General features: G+C 40.8%; 1 protein-coding gene across 3 annotated transcripts; it reads right to left on the minus strand.

Annotated features, from left to right (window-relative positions):
- Positions 1-322: 322 nt before the first annotated feature.
- ANKRD46 (ankyrin repeat domain 46) lies at positions 323-20,252 on the minus strand. Of its 3 annotated transcripts, none has more exons than XM_030190195.1 (5): positions 20,234-20,252; positions 19,526-19,631; positions 8,740-9,071; positions 7,134-7,292; positions 323-927 (listed from the first exon to the last, which is right to left on the minus strand). In XM_030190195.1, exons 3-5 carry the CDS (start codon positions 9,048-9,050, stop codon positions 711-713), a joined length of 687 nt encoding a protein of 228 aa, XP_030046055.1. In that variant the 5' UTR covers positions 9,051-9,071; positions 19,526-19,631; positions 20,234-20,252; the 3' UTR covers positions 323-710. The 3 variants fall into 3 exon arrangements, with proteins under 3 accessions (XP_030046055.1, XP_030046053.1, XP_030046054.1); XM_030190193.1 differs by lacking the exon at positions 20,234-20,252 and adding an exon at positions 20,146-20,209; XM_030190194.1 differs by lacking the exon at positions 20,234-20,252 and adding an exon at positions 20,037-20,134.
- Positions 20,253-20,266: the final 14 nt, after the last annotated feature.

The raw sequence follows: 20,266 nt of genomic DNA on the forward strand, positions 1-20,266 counted from the left end.
ATACAGGGAAAACCCGAACAAGGGGGTGCTAAAGCCACTTTTTACGGCAGCTTCATAATACGACCCCTTAATGGTTGTTCTGTGTACTGCCAACTAACATCCATTTCCATGGGACAGTGGTTCCTTGTGGCTAAACTGTAAAATCCACCCTTTCTAATTTGTTCACAGTGACATCTAAATAGTTTGATAAAATGAAACCAAGTATGGTAATATATTATTTTTTTTCCTAATCACTGCTGCATCAAAGCCACCCTCTCCCTTCTCTCCTTCAATTCAATTCACACACACGGATAGGCTAGAAAGAATTCCACGAGACATACACTGCATGTTTTACCCACTTTTTTTAATCCATATTTGCTCTTCACTATAGCCCTTCAGTTTCCTTGACTTACTCCTCATGACTTTTAGAGCACACCTACTCAGGATAGTAGCTACAATAACTTTTGTGAACTCTCTTAAGTCACTGCTTTACTAGTTTCAGCCTAAGAAGCTTTTGTTTTCCATAAGCACAAGCACTAACAGAGTAAAAAAAAAATCTATTTCAAAAAAATGCAGTCCACAGGTAGAAAGCTCAGTGTTTTGAAGCATTCAAGCTTTCACATAGCTAATGTATTCCTTTTAAGGAATGATTAACGATAAAAAGACACGCAGAAAAACTGACCTACTGTAGTAGTTAAATACATTTAGACTTTGGAAACAATAAACAGTTTTTAATGCACCAATTCAGGCTGGTTTTCCACAAAAGGAAGCACTCCGCTAACGTAGTATGCAATGCCAAGAGATAGAAGTGCGATGACGATTATAAGCAGCAGCACCCTCCAGAAGCCCAGGTCCTCCACAAATTCCTGCCAAGTGGTGCGAAAACTGGAAAGAACTCCTTCACCCTGCTGCAGGTTTGGATTCAGGAGGGAATGACTTTCCATTGCACTGCAAAACAATCCAAGTAATAAGTCATCAAGAAGATAGATATTTCATTAAGTGTTTCAGTACAGAAGAGTGAATATTTTGTTTCTATGAACCTAATTGTAAACCATTTTAGATGAATTGTCAGAAAGATGGTATATAAAAATTTTATAAAACAAGCATCTTCTTGCTTCCGATACTGGTAGGTAGTCAAACAAGCACCACTAGAAATACCTAAGAATTACTGAGCAAATGCAAAAGAACATGCAGGTGAAAAAAGCATAACGATATTCTGGAAGGACAAAGAACAGTAACATCTGAAGTTAGTCACATTTGCCATTTATTAAAATTTGGCCATACTAATGCTATGAGGGCGATTCTATGAAGTACGTACTAACAGCTCCGTGTCTATTAGGCACATAGGAACATAAGAATAGCCAAATTGGATCAGACCAATAGTCCACCTAGCACAGTATCCTGCTTCCAGCAGTGGCCAATTCAGTTCGTAAGTATCTGGCAGAAACCCAATTAGTACCACATAAATTAATTAGAATAGCATATTATTTAAAAAATTGCAGATGTTGTTAAATACCACTACTATTAATCATCATTTCTATAGCGCTACTAGATGTATGCAGCGCTGTACACTTGAACATGAAGAGACAGTCCCTGCTCGACAGAGCTTACAGTCAAATTAGGAGAGACAAACACAACAAACAAGAGATAAGGGAATTACTATGGTGGGGATGATAAAATAAGGATACTGGTTAGGAGTTAAAAGCATCAAAAAGGTGAGCTTTTAGCCTAGATTTGAAGATGGCCAGAGATGGCGATTCACGTTCCAGCTCAGGAAGTCTATTCTAGGCATATGGTGCAGCAAGATAAAAGGAATGGAGTCTGGATTTAGCAGTGGAGGACAAGGGTGCAAATAAGAGAGATTTACCCAGTGAACGGAGTACCCGGGGAGGAGTGTAGGGAGAAATGAGAGTGGAGAGGTACTGAGGAGCTGCAGAGTGAATGCACTTATTAGTCAATAAGAGGAGTTTGAACTGTATGCGGAAATGGATAGGGAACCAGTCAAGTGACTTGAGGGGAGGACTAATACGAGCATAGTGACACTGGCGGAATATAAGTCTGCAGCAGAATTTTGAACAGATTGAAGAGGAGAGAGATGGCTAAATGGGAGACCTATGAGAAGCAAGTTGCAATAGTCTAAGCGAGAGGTGATAAGGGTTCTGGTAGTATGCTCAGAAAGGAAAGGGCGAATTTTGGTGATATTATAGAGAAAGAAACGACAGGTTTTAGCAGTCTGCTGAATATGTGCAGAGAAGGAAAGACAGGAGTTGAAGATGACCCCAAAGTTACGAACTGATGAGACAGGAAGGATGAGAGTGTTATCCACAGAAATAGAGAATGGGGGAAGAGGAGAGATTGGCTTCGGGGGAAAGATAAGAAGCTCAGTCTTGGTCATGTTTAGTTTCAGATGGCAGTGAGACATCCAGGCAGCAATGTCAGACAGGCAGGCTGATACTTTGACCTGGATTCCTGCTGAGATTTCTGGTGTGGAGAGGTAGATCTCAGAGTCATCAGCATAAAGCTGATACTGAAAACCATGGGATGAGATCAGAGTACCAAGGGAAGTAGTATAGATGGAGAAAAGGTCCCAGGACAGATCCCTGACGTACACCAACTGACAGTGGGATAGAAGTGGAGGAGGATCCACCACAGTATACACTAAAAGTAAGATGGGAGAGAAGAAAACCAGGAAGGAATAGAGCCCTGAAATCCAAGTGAGGACAGTGTATCAAGGAGTAGGCCGTGATCAACAGTGTCAAAAGCAGCAGATAGATCGAGAACGATGAGAATAGACCTTTGGATCTGGCAATGAACAGGTCATTGGGGACTTTAGCACGCGCTGTTTCAGTTGAATGAAGAGGGCAAAAGCCAGATTAAAGTGGATCAAGAATAGCTCAAGATGAAAGAAAGTCAAGACAATGGCAATGAACAGCATGTTCAAGTATTTTGGATAGGAAAGGGAGGAGGGAGATGGGGTGATAGTTGAAAGGACAAGTAGGGTCCAATGAAGGTTTTTTAAGGAGTGGTGTGGCTACGACATGTTTGAAGGCATCAGGAACAGTCGCAGTGGAAAGTGAAAGACTGAGGATATGACAGATAAAAGGGATGGCAGTAGGAGACATAGTGTTAAGTAGATGGGTGGCAACAGGATCAGAGGGACAGTTAATTTTGAGGAGGAAAGATTATGTGCCATTTCCTCTTCAGTGATTTCAGAAAAGGAAGAAAAGGAGGTAGGGGTTGGAGGGTTGAGAGAGTGGACTAAGGGAAGGAGAGGTGGAGGTGACTTGGCTGAGAATTCAAGGTTAATCTTTTGAACCTTATCATGAAAGTACTCAGCCAGAGTGTGGGGAGAAAGTGATGGGTGGTTGGAGGTGAAGGCACTTTGAGGAGAGAGTTCAGTGTGACAAAGAGATGTTGAGGGTTTGAGCCAAGAGAATTTGTTAACTGGATGTAAGCCTAAATGACTTTTAAAAGTTTGAAATCTGAGAGAGCTACACCCTTATTGTTACAACTGTACTGGTTGCAGGCTCAACTATGTGTTACGTTCATTAGTATTTTTGATTTTACATGGATTTACCCCAAGTTATAGGTCTTCACTCATTTATGTTTCTGCAAGAAACTCTAGGTTTGATCCTAGGGAGTTTTGGGTACTGCAGCTTCTAGGAAGGTTGTTTACAAGAAGTTCTTCTCTACAACATTTGCTTACCAGGCAGCAAATCACTGGAATAAATGTCCATGGGTAATCAGATATCAAATTATGGTAATTTTTGAAAATGTTAAAAAATTTATATAGGAGCTACAAGATGTCAAGTTGATTCTATTTTTATAAAGCCTTATGTTGTGGTCCTGGGAATGCCCAGCATCTTATTGATGTAAGCCACACCGAACTGTAAAGATATGTTTTGGGTATAAATGTCAAATGTAATATAATGTATATGCACGCCAGAAAGTAGGAAGCAAAGGAAGGCTGGACAAACAAAAGGATCAACAGATAATATAATGCATCGCAGCAATAAATTTTATCAGACTCCTGAGGCAGGTACATTTGTGCTGAAACGTGGTGCTATGTCAAGTTTTGGGAGTACTGATTTTGAGTTTTATGCATTGTTTTAATACATTGCAGCAATAAATTTTATCTGTTGATCCTGCTGTATGTCCAGCCTTCCTTTGCTTCCCACTTTCTGGTGTGTTGTTATTTTCCTGTGGGACTTTTGTGTTTAGTTACCTTTTGGTTTATATAATGTATGTGTACACATAAGAGCATAAAGGCCAAAATTACATCTAAGCGCTATTCTGTATATACAGCACATATTATATAGTGCATATTTTACAGGTAGGCATATATATAGGTGTAGCCTGGGCAAAGCTTGGCTGGGCTCACATGCCTAACTTCTAGTAATCTATAAGTTAATGCGTGTGAATCTCTGACATTTAGGTGTGCATACTTACACCAGCTCTATGGCTGGTGTTACATGCTAGAGCCTAACTTATTGTTGCTATTACGCTAGTTTCCATAAAGGAAAACAGGCGCCTATGTTCTTATCTAGAATAGGCTCCTACTAGGCGCCCAATTACAGAATTACTTCCCAAGTGCTTAATATGTAGGTATTCTTTTCAGTACATGTTGAGGCTCGCCTTCTACCATCAATGTCCTCATGTTCCATTTACTGTTATCGTCTTTAGTCATCCTTCAGGCTGCTGCATGTCAAATAACCCTAAAAGAACGTTGATCTAAAGAAAGCCAACTAGAAAATATCTACAACTAGCAACAACAAAAAACTTCTTAGTTAATTTCTGAGGAGATACAGTTCTAAGCAGCTTTTGAACTGTTCAGTAGCTACTCAGAACCCTCACAAATCAAAGTAACTTGGGGTTGCTGCGGTGCGGAATTTCCTCAAAACTTTATGCCAGCATTAACACATGGCCTGTAAAGCAGAGTAAAACTGAAATCATTTAGGGTGGAAAGTTTGTAAAGAGAGGTAATCAACTACTATAAAAGATGAGAACAATTTGTTCAACTGAGGGTAATAATGTAAGAAACAGAAGAGGACAACAAGGAAAGGAAGCCAACGAAAAAGAATTAAAAGAGGAAGCAAAGGAGCAAAGAGATAGACAAAGTCAGAGTTTGAGCAATCTAAGGAGCTATTCTTGCACCTACCCTTTTTAATGTTTCTTTGTCCATTAGCCATCGTCATTCAGAGTAAAAACATAAGTGACTCTACGCTTGTGATGATATCCAAACTATTCATTATACAGACGAAACCAATTCTGACCTCACAAATTTGAGCTCATGTCTTATGACTTCCTGACTTTCACAACAAGGAATGAAGCTCTATCAACCTCCTCAAGTTCAACACTGCAGAGTTTCATTTTCACTTCTTCAGGAACTTCAAAGGTGATTTTTGAAAACAGCTGAAAAAAACATGCCTCTGTGCACCTGTTTGAGAGGCATGTTTTTTTCAGCTGTTTTCAAAAATCACCTTTGAAGTTCCTGAAGAAGTGAAAACGAAACTCTGCAGTGTTGAACTTGAGGAGGTTGATAGCGGCAGAAAATTATGGCCAGAAAATAAAAGGGACACTACACAACAGAGTGTGGAAACGCCTAATGCAAAATTGGACAGCTTACAGAGAGGGCACGTCGCAGTTTAGAAACAGGAAAAGCAGCGTTGCAACATTGGAGACCATAAAGAGAGGTCATTGTAAGCTGTAAGGTGTAATAGAGGCGGACCACTGACTCATAAGTTAAGTACTGTCTCATTATACAGCGCTATGAAAATATAGTATATTACAGTGACTGATAGTACATCATAACATTTGACAACGTAAAAGCAAGAACTATATTTTTTACATGAGACAAGTAGTGCTTGTTAAGGTGCAAGACACCGGATACAGTGAATGAGAGAACATATCCAGATATTTTAAGTATGGCACATTGTTTATTTTGGAGCACATGAGGGTTATTGCTCACATGAAATAAAAAGAAAAAAAACCATTGGAGATATTCTATGATCGAGAAGCTTGTCCACCCTCTGGGGCTTAAATCACTTTGTGTAGTCCTGTTTGGGTGAGTCTTTACTCTGAGATTTCTCCATTTATTATAAAAATATTTTCAAAGAAGTTGATTAGATTCCGGATTGTTTGTTCTCTCATTTGCTCTCTCCTTATTATACCCTGGTTCGTTGCAGATCTTTGATTACTGTTACCAGACATTATTTTGGGATTAATTTTTAAGACTTGGTTTACTTCAAAAATTGTTAAGCATACAGCAGCCTCCTCACATGGAAAAGGAATCATCTGAATGTACCTAATTATAGGATGTGGTAAGGGGAGGGGGGTTTGGGGGTGGAGTTGTTTAGGCAGTTGAATTACTGTATGTATATGCGATGGCTTGTCATGCAAATACGTTTATTTTGAAAACAATAAAAAGATTTAAACAAACAAAATAAGGACTATAGAGGGCATCCCTATACAAACCAACAAAAAGACCGATGCCATAAAACCAGGAATAGCAATAAAAAGATGAATAATTGCTTTCCTCACAAATGCACCAGCTATCAGACGATGCTTTTACCATAAGTGAGCAGGATCACCAGCTCTGTCCAGTTAAGGAATCAGATGACCACATCCTGATACTACTGAGTTATTTTAAAGACTTCTGTACTCTACACTAATGTCTTTGAGGACAGATTTTCATCTTTTCTATTCTAAATATGAAATTTTTAAACAGATTCAAAAGCTGCTGTCATTTTCTATGCTGTGTACCATTTTCTTGCTTATGTGATTCTCATGACCTGACAATATCTTACGAATAGATGAAAATCAACTACTTCACAGGACATAATTTTCATCAATTTTTCCTCCATGCGCTGCATGGACACAGGCAGAATTCAGAAAGCACTAAGAAGAAGGCTGTATTTGATGAATGTCTTACATTTGCATTCAAGATGACTGCGTTATTATGAGCATGGTTAGATTTAACACTGAAAGATGTTAATTTAGACAGGAGTATGTGATGTGCCAAAAGTGAAGCTATAGTATATGCCTTCAAAAGGAAGCCACACATTGCTACAAATGCATCAATCAGCACCACTAGGCCTATCAGGAAGATTGATTTCCACTTATTTTTAGTTGATGGCTCAGTAGCTCTGAGATACCTCTCACTTTCAGCAGTCTGCATGGTCTCCATCTTGGAGTGAGCTCCTCTGTTAAATCCTTTCACCTCCTGCTCCTCCAACGACTCAAGTAACCGGATCACCTCTTTATTTACTCCCCTGCGTTTTGCCAGAACAAGTGGTGTTGCACCTTGGTGGTTGCTACGTTTAAAAAGGAAAACAGAGAGAATTAAAAAAAAAACCCTAGCCCTAATTAGAAAAAGGTACAAGTAAGAAATGACGAAATTGTTTTCTTTTAACAACATTACAGCTCTATGCTGGGATAAGGGCGAATAGGGAGATTACCACAAAACATAAAATATTAAAACCAAAATGATTTTGAGACAGGAATATTTATTCAGTTCCTTGCATCTTACTCTTTCCATCTCCAAAAATGGTGAGCTCACATATATATTTAAGAAGTGCACTGCTGGCTGTGTGGAAAAAACTAACAGGCTCTTCTAAATCAGAGCTCAACAGCAGAGATACACCCAAGTTGGCAGGGTGATGCACAAAATGTTTTACAAAACTGGTCACTGGCTGAAGAAATTTACCAATCAATTTAACTCGATAGTTCTCAACCAGACCTCTGGACACACTTAGCCAATCAGGTTTATATGATACCTACAATGAATATGCATAAGATACATTTGCATGCACTATTTCCATTGTATGCAAATTGTCTCCTCCATATTCATTTTGGATATCCTAGAAACCTGAGTAGGTGTGTCCCAAGGACTGGGTTAACCTGTAAATACTGGCTTTTATATTAAACAATTATAAAGATGGAAGTAGGAGAAGTGAGCTGGGAGACCAGAGGAGAGAGGTCCGTAGCAACTGCTGCACAGGAAAGAAATGAAGTACACATTTGTGTGGGGTATGTGGTGGGGAGAGGGGGGAGGGTGAAGGAGCAGGATCCTGTTTAGAGAGGACTGGGGGTTTAATAGCTGAGGCTGTGAAGATACAGACACATAACTATACTTTCAATTAGGTAAAGCCATATTTTTTGTAATATTTCAAAGACAAAATCATAAGAAGGCCTAAATTGCATGCTGGCTTCTTCACATCCTCAGTTATTAAATTGCCAGACTACTCTAACAGCTGCCCAGGTTGGTAGTGACTCTTATGGTGGGTATGATAAAATAGGAAATAAATGAAAGAAGGAAACTTGCACTCCACACACCTCAGGCTGACTGGCAGATGATGCCCAAAATTAGGACATCTTTAAATGGAGGAAGTATGAACATGGAGCCCCACATGTTACAGGCCAGCACAAGGAAGAGAGGTTAGGGGCCAATAGACAGATCAAGGACAAGAGGGCCTATAAAGAAGAATGGAGGAGTTTCCTCAAAAAGTAGGAGTAGAACAAAAAAACCCAAACAAACAGAGTGGAGGAGTGGCCTAGTGGTTAGGGTGGTGGACTTTGATCCTGGGGAACCGAGGAACTGAGTTCGATTCCCACTTCAGGCACAGGCAGCTCCTTGTGACTCTGGGCAAGTCACTTAACCGTCCACTGCCCCATGTAAGCTGCATTGAGCCTGCCATGAGTGGGAAAGCGCGGGGTACAAATGTAACAAAAAAAACAAAACAAAACAAAAAAAAAACTTACCAAATGTCAATTTTAAGCCCATTAGAAACCAGGAACTGAATAGTATCAACATGGCCACACAGATGAAGGGCAGTGTTACCCTGGTAATCTGTGGCAAGTAGATCACCCCCGAATTTGTGCAGCAGCTGACAGATGTCGACATTTCCTCTAGCTGCAGCAAGGTGAAGGCCAGTACGTCCACGGCTGTCACGAATGTTTGGGTCAAAACCACTCTCAAGTAGTCGCTTGGAATAATTAAAATCACCATCGATGCATGCCTGCAGCAGCGGAACATTTGTCAGTGAAGAATCATTTACGAAAACATACGACATGGTGGTTTATGTTCTGTGCACCTGCAAATAAACATTGGACTTTTAGCAGTGCCTTAGCCACTATATTTTATAGATATGCACAGGGATGTTCACTGCAATGAAACCAAGCAAATATGTACCCCAAAATATTTAAAACTCATTAAAAATTATGTGCACTCCAAAGTAAATAAGACTGCGGCTCTTCTAACACCTTTACTGAAACCAGGAGCAAGTACGCATTCAGCCGTATCACAAAAGCAGTCGGGAGAATGTTTCTTCAAAGCATTGGTTCCTCCACTTCTGCAATAAATGTTTTCCTCTGTGCCTGATTATTTTTGAGAGAGTGCAGCAACTTTTGTGGTTCTGTGTAACTACAAAACAGATTTGTAAATATATATTATTTATTAGACGTTTTTTTCTTCATACTCTCTCAGTCAGTGGACAGCATTTATCACTATTTCCATGACTGGAGTAGAACCTTATTGACAGAGAAACTGCAAGCCTTACGCTGGAATACAACACTTCTGTTATTGGAAAAAGCAAATTTTCTTACCTTTTAACAGGTAACCTCTGTAGACAGCAGAATTAATCATGCACACAAATGGGTAATGTCAACCAACAGCATCAAGGCAAACAGCTCTCCCCAATCTCAGAACTAATGTTAAGACTGAGCATGCATGGCTCTTCCCATGCACAATGCTATCCTCGGTCTCTTCTGAATCAAATCTCAGGGAGGTGGGTGAAATTAATCCTGCTATCTACAGAGAATACCTGTTACAGGTATTCAACTTTGCTTTCTCTGTTGGCAAGCAAGATTGAACCAGCAAACAAGTAGATGACTCCCAAACTCAGGGTTGCTCCAGTTTCTGCAAAAATTGCCTCAGTATATAAAAAGCAATGTGTTCCTATGTTTATTTATTTATTGGGATTTATTAGCTGCCTTTATGAAGAGATTCACCCAAGGCAGTGTACAGGAGGTACAGAGTGATAAAAGAGTTGCATGGCTCGTAACAGCAGACTGTTCAGTACTGCTTGGCCAAATGCACTGTCTTTGACTGAAAGCTATTCCAGGTAGTAGTGAAGTAAGGGTGTGGAGCAAGGACCACATAGCTGCTTTGCAGATACCATATAGTGAGGTGGACTATTTATTTATAGTGCTTGATATACTACCCCCTCTGAAAGACATCAGTTGTAGTGGTTTACACTATTGGTTCTGTCAAAAAATAGAATAGCTTTATGAAAACTGATCAAGTAGCTCCGCATTCTAAAACATCAGACAAAACATACAGAGGTTCATTTTCAAAGCACAGAGATGTAGAAAGTTACATAGGTTTACTATGGGGCTCATTTTCAAAAGAGAAAAACATCCAAAAAGTGTCATAAAGCAGCATTTGGACAAATTTCTTCACAAAACATCCAAATCAGTATTTCTGAAACCTATTTATCTATGCAATTCGTCTGCAGTGCATCCAAATCACAAGGGGGCATGTCAGAGGCGGGATTAGGGCAGGCTTAGGGCGTTCCTAACACTTGGATGTTCTATAGCCATAATAGAACAAAGCAAAAACGTCTAGACCAAATGGAGGAGTATAGATGTTATGAGGGTCTTGTTGATGTGGTCAGTGATGAGTACAGCTTGTGACTTACTGGGATTAATGACTAGTTTGTTCTTTCCCAGCCAAAACATGACATGTGTTAGTTTCTGATTTATGTTGTGTATTTGCAATGCGTCAGTAGCATCTATGTTGGTAAGGACCTGTATGTCATCTGCGTAGACAAAAGCTGTGAATTCCAAGGACTGGAGGACAGTGAGCAGTGGAGCCAGAAAAATGTTGAAGAGGGTGTGTGAGAGAATCGACTCCTGTGGGACTCCAGAGTCGAATGAAAACAGTAAGGAGGTAGACATTGATGTGGACTGTATAGATATGGTCTGAAAGATAGGAAGAGAACCATGTGAGAACTGTGTCCCTTAAGACTATTTGGTGGAGTTGATATAAAGGAAGAGAGTGATAGCCAGGCTGAAATCAGCAGAGAGGTCAATGAAGAGAAGGACAGATGTGGCTTGATCTAGATGATATTATAAAGCCATATGAATGATCACTGTATATACATATATAAATGAATACTTCAACAAGTATACTCCTCCATTCTAGTTCCACTGGTCAGTAGTGCTGTGGGTCATCATCGACAGTTCTCTGATGTTTACCTCTCAAATATCTGCCAGTGTGAAACGCTCATTCCATATGCTTCGGATGATTTGTTCTGTATGATCACTTTTGGATCATTCGGCACTGAATATCCTCATTCACTCACTAGTCATTAGCCAACTTGACTATTGCAATGCCCTTTATCAATGAATTAGATCAAAGGACCTCAAATGCCTCCAAATAGTACAAAACACAACCATCAAACTAATTACTGGACACAGGAAATATGATCATGTCACATTCCTTCTGAAAGAAGTCCATAGTGTGCTTCGGGGGAGAAGGGGGTGTTTGATGTGCCGGGGGGGGGGGGGGGGGGGGCTTGGGTGATGCACCAAGGTGGGGGGGGGGGTCTCTGGTGCCGCGCTTGTAGTTTTTTGATGCACACTGACAGTTGATTCCCAGGCAGGGGGAGGAGTAGGTCCCCCTGCCAGGGAATCAGCTGTGAGTGACGTCATCCTAGCTACGGAGCCTAGCTCAGCAACTCCAGGAGCCACAGACACAGGCAGCTACTTTAGAACGTTGGTGGTGAGAATTACTATATAGGATATGAATTATCACTGTATATACTGTATAATTATAGTACAGCAAGAGGCCCTCACTGGATGCCCACCGGAAGGGTGGAAGGCCAGATTTTAGGACTCAGGCTGTAAAAATACCAGCTAGGTTTAAAAATCTATGACTGGCTGAGCAAGGACTTGCTTTTCCTGCAAGTTAATATGTGTTCTAGCTTGAGACCTATCCACTGGAATAGTGGTGGGCCAAGCTACATAGCTTTAAACAGCTGAAGAGCACTGACTAGGCCTGAAACCAGCTGATGGCCTTATAGCAGAGAGCCTGCAAGAGTCTTAATGAAATCTGGTACAACTTTCAAATTGAATGTAACACATACGATGTAGAAATTATGGACGAAAATGGAAAGTTTGGTTTGTAAGATGGAGAATGTTTTTAATAAGTTGGCACCCAGATCACAAGATGATATAAGACAGAGATGTCCATGTTTTGATGTTTGGATGTCCGTATCTAGGGAGATGTCCATGTTTGGATGTCCGTATCTAGGGAGATGTTGACAAAAAGGGAAATTGCGCAATAACTTGCAATAGCTAAAACGGAACTTCATAAGAACAAATTGTTGACAAAAAAGGAAATTGCGCAATTCCCATAGACTTGTATTAGGACCAGATACTATATAAGGAAGGGCATCAGATAGATCGTTGGAGGTTCTCCCCAACGCATCTAGGACGCAGAGCTCCGGTCAGCTGAATCCAGAATTTGTCTGATGAATGTATCTGATTAAAGTCTGATTTGCAAATAAACTCTTCATTCCAAATGATGATTTGTGGGCTTCACTTAATGATGAAAGGCTGTAAGTATAAATGCTTTTGCTACATCAGGCTATCATTCGCTGCATTATATAACCTGTAGCCTAAATCCAGTTTGTCATAAGGCTGGTATCTATTCCTTGCCAGTGCTGAGAGGCGGACTAATGCGGGTATTTGAGACCTAACGTCTCTCTCAGTGGCAATTCCTTTTAAAACCTCATAACTCCTGGATTACCCCAGTACTAGTGTTATTTAGAGATGGAGTCAGATTGAGGTCACTCTAGCCTTCTTGGGGGGGCTCGGGACCCCCCAATTCTCAACAATATATATATAAATGAATACTTCAACAATAGTATACTTCAGACCATCAGAGGTAGAATTTTCATTCGCTGGTAGAACATTTGATTGCATAGAATAGACCGTTATCCTGAAGAAGTTGATTATGGGACTGAAACAGTTAAGACCAGCTGAGAGGTCTTTTGGGAGGAATGGATAGAAACCACAGATGAATCTCATGATGCCGAGCACCCATGAATATATTATTTTTCTCCATTCCTGTAGGAAAAATTGAGCTTGGCTCCTACAGATAAGACAAGGGTATGGATTGGTGTTTGGATGCTTCAATGAAAATGACGACTTGTTTAGGTTGAACAGGAATTGTCTAATTTAGTTGTTTTCTTTCTCTATGGGGAAATGGGGGGGGGAGCTCGAGTAAGGCCGACACTGGGTTAGTTTACCTTATCTGACAAATGGCAGGAAATTCCTCTACTGAAATGAGAAACTTCTATACTGGATTGTATTCTTTCATCTACCTTGAGCAGTGGTTCTCAGCATCTGTATGGGGACACACTTGTGTGTCAAAGGTGGGACACATATCACCATAAATTTGGCATAGACATCTGTGCCTGAAAACTAGGGAGAGCAAAGGTCAGTGTCAAATAGTTGAAAACCCCATAACCAGTCCCTATTTCTGCTTCTCCACTATCCCCAGTAAAAACTTCTGCCATCAGCCCCAAATGGAAATGTTACAGGTCTGCTGCTCATAGGTTCTATTTGCTACATAGTTCCAGTAGCATATTTGCAGGGTTTTATGTTACTTCATAATATCTGGCAGTGGAGGGATTTTGCATTACTGTGCTGTCACCAGAATTTAACTATATATTTATTTTGAATGAAAAGCTGTAAGTTCATCCTAGTTCTCTGTTCTATATAGATTCGAGAATGGGTAAAAGTTTGTTGATGCAGACAGTAAGTTTTGTGTCAATTTGTCTACCATTTTAACTCCATATCAAAAAAACTGCATGCAACACATTAGTACCAGATTTCTCACTGATAAAGGTGAAGACTAACAGCTCAAGAAAAAATAAAATTTGATAACTTTAACAAGATTAAAGAACAAAGGGCCCTGTTTACTAAGCTGCACTAACGGCACACTAGCAGTTTTTGAATGCTATCTAGCTTATTTTCGAAAGGGAAGGACACCTATCTTCCGACACAAATCGGGAGATGGGCGTCCTTCTCCCAAGGTCGCCCAAATCGGCATAATCGAAAGCCGATTTTTTTGCGTCCTCAACTGCTTTCTGTCTTGGGGATGACCGAAGTTCACAGGAGCGTGTCGGCAGTGTACCGAAGGCGGGACAGGGGCGTGGTTAAGAGATGGGCGTCCTCGGCCGATAATGGATAAAAGAAGGGCATCCCTCACGAGCATTTGGTCCCTTTTTTTTCATGACCAAGCCTCGAAAAGGTGCCCGAACTGACCAGATGACCACCGGAGGGAATCGAGGATGACCGCCCCTTACTCCCCCAGTGGTCACCAACCCCCTCCCACCCTAAAAACAAAATTCAAAAACATTTTTTTCCAGGCTCTATGCCAGCCTCAAATGCCATACCCAGCTCCATCACAGCAGTATGCAGGTCCCTGGAGCAGTTTTTAGTGGGTGCAGGACACTTCAGGCAGGCGGAGCCAGGCCCATCCCCCCCCCACCCGAAACCCACTGTACCCACATGTAGGTGCCCCCCTTATGGTAGTGGTGTACAGTTGTGGGGAGTGGATTGGGGGGGGGGGGGGTTGGGGGGCTCAGCACCGAAGGTAAGGGAGCTATGCACCTGGGAGCAATTTGTGAAGTTCACTGCAATGCCCCCCAGGGTGCCTGGTTGGTGTCCTGGCATGTGAGGAGGACCAGTACACTACGAATGCTGGCTCTTCCCACGACCAAATAGCTTGGATTTCGTCATTTCTGAGATGGGCGCCCTTGGTTTCCATTATGGCCGAAAACTGGCGACGACCATCTCTAAGGTCAATAATGTCAACATTTAGGTCAACCATCTCTAAGGTCGACCTAAATGCTGAGATTTGGGCTTCCCCAACCTTATTATCGAAACGAAAGATGGACGTCCATCTTGTTTCGATAATACGGGTTTCCCCGCCCCTTCACTGGAACACCCTTAGAGATGGTCGTCCCCGTTCGATTATGCCCCTCCAAGTCACCCATAGAAACATATGGGTGACTCTAGCGTTTAGCATGCGCTAAAAACGCTAGTGTACCTTTGTAAATGGGGCCAAAGCAAATTCTGTTTAAGAATATTTTATATTTCTCTTGCATCATTTTTAACTACAATGAAATCTTTAGGATTTTTTTTTTGGCTTGGCTGTGAATTTTAGTGTTTAGTCTATCACACACAAGAACATCATCTGTAAGGTGTGTCATAACAAAAAAAAGGTTAAGAACTACTGATCTATAGGATGATGTAAGCTGAAACTAAAGCAGAGATGTTGGAGGGTCATATAATGATCAATATAATGAGCTTTCATATTATTGACCGTTTCTGATTTTTTCACTGAAGAAATCCCAATAGAAAGTGTATCTGCTAACTTGGTACAGGCATCCACTGTAAGTCCTGAAACCCTTAACCAGGCAAGTGACTCAGTTGTAAGGGCTTATACAGAAATTCAAGAAGAGGGGTCAAAGGCATTATGAGCTAACATATTAGGTATGTTTCACGTTATCAGCTTCAGATACTGAAGCTAATTCATTTTGAGTTGTGCATTAAGGTTAGCTAAAATTCCTTGACCTTTTAAAGGAAGGTATGCAGATATGACACAATTCTTGGAAAAAGCATAATTCCTTGGAAGACCTTCTTTCCTAAGTAGTCTTACAGCCTGGGAACCTTCCCTTGTGACATACTGGAATGGTTCCTGTTTTTTGTTTCTCTCTTCGGTGCTGATTCAGTAACCAGAGTTATGTGAAACTTGCATTTTGAGAATATGGATGTTAGTTATACTGTATATGTAAGGTCAAGTTCCTTGGAGACTGGATGAACAGACACCAAGGTCTCCAATATGCAGATTTAGCTCACAGTTTACTGCAAAATTGCTACTCTAACCTTTATTTATTATTTAATAAATTTATTTACTGCCTTTTTGAAGGAAATTCATTCAACCCTTGGAGCACCTATATGAGTTTTGGCAACCCAAAGAGATCAAATCTAAGCACAATCTTCTGTTGGTGTGGGAAAAGAACATCCTTAAATGTTCTCATAAGAGTGGAAGGATCTAAAGGAATCCTCAGAGCAGTTCTTCTCACTAAGAGGCGGAGTCCTATCAGCTAAAAATTGGATATATGAAGTTTTCCAGAACAATTAATGTTCCGATGGAAGAGGAGGAGGATGTAGTGGTGGCAAGGTACGGCCTTCCTATGACTCAGAATGCCATATAGAAAGAAAATAAATAAATAATTGGATTCTGAGAAGAGAGCGGTTGTCTTTGCACAGGATTACTTCTTGTGAATTGACAGGCTTATGGCACAGCATGATTCTGTCATTCCACTCTTATATCCTTGCAGCAGCCCTTGATAAATTCATGACATTTTCTGCAAAAATGTGTGGAGTTGCTCTGATAGAGGCGAGGAAACCTAACAGAAGGCTCATCTGTCACAGTAACTAAAACAGAAGTTGAAGTTAATAGTTTCTTTGTATAAAAGTTTGGACTTTTGAACTTTCTGGCACAAAAGGAACTGGGAGACAACAAAATAAAGTCTTGTTCTTGCACAGTATAGTCTCAATTATCTGACAGACCCCCGTTGACGTCATCACGTTGCCAGTAGGAAGCGCATATCTATCTTTCTGTTTTCCGGCATAGCACAGAGGGACATACGAGTCTTATAACTCGCCAAACACCTTCTCAGTTTGAGGTGGATAACATTAAAGCAAGAAACCAGATCCAGTATGCCTGGGAAGTACAAACAACAGAATAAAAGAAAGAAAATGACCATATAGGTAACAAGTTCCAAATCTTTACAGTTTGATATTGGCACGATAACGAAAAATGTTTGACCGATTTCAATTTATTAGCAGTTGGAAATTGCAAAAGGAATATGCAATAATGACACCAACTCAGACAAAGAGGCACATTGCCAGATAAAATTTTACATACTAGCACGCACGCCTTAAAATGTATGCATTTCAAAATTGGCAGCCAATGTATTTTTAAATAGTATTTTTAAACTGAATCATACCACATTAGGTCAAAGTTAAGTCTTTAACAGTCACATTTTGCATAATCTGTAACCGATCAAGAGAAACTTTAGGACATCGGATGAGAACAAGATTACAGTAATAATATCTGGATAATATGAAGTGACTGAATGAGTAATCTAAACTTTTCCATAGAAAAATATTTAACAACTCTTAATTTACTGAGAACAAGGTAAGATTTCTTAAGAAATGAGGATACATCTCATATCTTCACTTGACCCTATCCAAAGAAACTAAGAAGGTCTTTTACAAAGGCATAGTAGCATGATTAGTGCGCTAAATGCTAGAGACACCCACAGGAAAATATGGATGTCTCTAGCTTTTAGCGCGTCCTTATTTTTAGCTCGCACTAAAAACGCTAGCACTGGCTGAATGAATAGAAGTTCTTAAAAAATTAGAAAACAAACAAAGTCAAGCATCTATTGCTAAAGAATATGGTGTCAATCCCAGTCAAATTTCACGTATCTTGAAGCAGAAAGACCAGCTTCTGGAAGACTGGCAAAACAATACAAATCCACACCGGAAACAAAAATGGGCGAGAAAAGCTGAGGATGTAGAAGATGCTCTTCTTCGGTGGTTTTCTCAAGTCAGGAGCAGACAGTTTCCTATCAGTGGTCCACTGCTTATGGAGAAAGCTAATCAACTAGCTGAAAGTCTTGGACTAACTGAATTCAAAGTCACTGTTGGATGGTTTGGAAACATGGAAGGAGAGGAACAACATAAAATTCAAGAAACAGCATGGCGAAAAACAAGATGCTGATGACTTTGGTGCTGAAACCATCTTGAACGAGTTTGCACCTCGTGACATTTTCAATGCTGAACGAAACGGTCTCTATTGCGAGCGATTCCTGATGGAACACTTGCATTCAAACAAGTCGAAACTATAGGAAGTAAAACGTTGAAGGACCAACTGACGATCCTCCTTTGCTGCAATATGGATGGGAGTGAGAAGTTGGAACCACTCATCACTGGAAAGAGCAAACAGCCCCGTTGCTTCAAGAATGTTAAGCGACTTCCTGTGTCATACGAGGCTAACGCAAATTCATGGATGACTGGGGAAATTTGGAAGCAGTGGCTAAAGAAGTTAGACACTAGAATGCGGGCACAAAAGTGTCAGATTTTGTTGCTTTGTGATAATTGTGCTGCACACAGTGATGATGTCAGGCTGTCTAACGTCAAAGTGGTCTTCCTGCCACCAAACACTATCTCTCTGATCCAACCTATGGATCAGGGCATAATAGCCAATTTCAAAAAACATTATCGGGCTCTTGTACTAGGTCGTCTGTGAGCGTTATGGATAACCAGACTGGCAAGGATAAATGTGCTGTTGAACTGGCTCGTAATCTATCACTGTTGGATTCCCTACATATGCAGAAAGAAGCCTGGAATCATGTTACACAGGCAACCATTGTGAACTGCTACAAGTGGGAAAGCTTTGTTAAGGATGTGGAGAGGGACGAAACAGATGCAGCTGTTGCAAACGAGTCAGATGAACAGGCTTTTGACACCCCAGCCGGTGTTACTGAAGAGGAGTTTCATCACTATGTAGCTGTTGATTACGATCTACAAACAGCTGACGACAGCACTGATGTCCAGATACGAGCCTACACGCAGGTAACAGCTGATGATGAAACAGATGATGAAATGAGCAGCGAGGCACATGCTGACAAAATTGAACAACCTCCTGTCACTTTTGCAAGAGCAATGGAGAGTCTCAACACCATGCGGGCCTATCTGGAGGCCACTGGATGTCAGTGCTATGACAGTTTTTACCATCTGGTAGACGTAGTCTATGGAAGTCACAGACACAAGAGTGTACACAGGACTATGACTGATTACTTCAAGTAAGCCTAACGTCAGTTAATGGAGACTGTATAACGTCAGTTAACGGAGACTGTATACTGTATGTATAATAAACAGTTCTGTACATATGTTTAACAGATGTCAAGCTTCTTTGGGTCACAACGGTTAAGTGCACGATCCGGTTAACTGCATGTATTTCTTTGGTCCCAGACCCTTGCACTTAAGCGGATTGCACTGTATATCCTCAATGAATATGCATGAGATAAATTAACATGCACTGCCTCCACTACATGCAAATCTTTCATATGCACATTCATTGTGAGTGTCCTGAAAACCAGACTGACTTGGTGTGTACCAAGGACTGGGTTGAGAATCCTTGCTTTAGACTAATATACTATTTGTATATTTTATTATAAAGCCTATAACAGAGATCTCATTCTCTCTTACCCGAAACAGTTTCTCCTCATAAGAAACACCTTTCTTAACTCCTTAATCAACTAAAAAGCTGTTCTTTGTTGGCTCACTAAAAATAAAACTGGCCAGAGATTGAGAACAAGAACATTAACATATATATCCATGCCATGGGCATGTACCACAAACTGATTTCCAAAGGAATTAATATAATTATACTCACCTCTGCTTTGGAAAAAAAGGAGAAGAAGAAAGAGATGACTTATTCAGTATCCTGTGGCCTATCCTCTTTTGGTGATTTTAATGGCCTGATGTTGTTTACCATGGATCTGAAACAAACAGAGCATTCAATTAAAGATGCAGAAGAGTCTAAAACTGGCTAAATATGCAGTAATGTTATATAATCAGTAGACTGCCATTTTATAAGTCAATTTAGAATATATGCATGGAAATGCACTGATACAGCTGTCGAAAACTGTGCAGAGAGCCAAGCCAAATGGGATATATTCTCATTCAGGACTTTTTCTACATAGAATTTGGTCTTTCAAGAGTGTAAACAATAGGGGAAAAAATGTCAGACCTCTAATGTGACATAAATAACTGTGTCTCTATTCTGGCTCTGCCAGCCTACTGTGAGATCCAGAATTATGCCCAAACTATTATTAATTATGCCCAGTACTGAAGGCTGCAGGAATCTCAGGAGGCCTTTGACACATGCATTTGACTGCTCTCACGCTCTCAGACGCCAGTCACTCCTCTTCATACAAGACCGGAGACTATTCCTCCTCCCCGTCCGCGATCCAGCATCCCTCATTCTAATACTCCCCCACTCCCGAATCCTACCTTCCCACTTATCTTGCAGATCGCCCCGCAGTTTTATTTTCTGTGACGTCCTGCTGCCCCCCCCCCCCCTCTGACGCAACATCCTTACCTCGGGCTTCGTCCCGCCCCCTCTGAAGCGCCG

Source organism: Microcaecilia unicolor, chromosome 1 (genome assembly GCF_901765095.1).
Source record: "Microcaecilia unicolor chromosome 1, aMicUni1.1, whole genome shotgun sequence".
NCBI classification, from domain to species: Eukaryota; Metazoa; Chordata; class Amphibia; order Gymnophiona; family Siphonopidae; genus Microcaecilia; species Microcaecilia unicolor.

Bases quoted from the DNA above. Each gene is read 5' to 3' on its own strand.
- ANKRD46 (XM_030190195.1), bottom strand. From the start codon at position 9,050: ATGTCGTATGTTTTCGTAAATGATTCTTCACTGACAAATGTTCCGCTG. The intron at 7,293-8,739 runs GTAAGTTTTTTT...TTTTAAACGTAG, and splicing joins GGGCTTAAAATTGACATTTG to CAACCACCAAGGTGCAACAC. The intron at 928-7,133 runs GTATCTCAGAGC...ATTGTTTTGCAG, and splicing joins CAGACTGCTGAAAGTGAGAG to TGCAATGGAAAGTCATTCCC.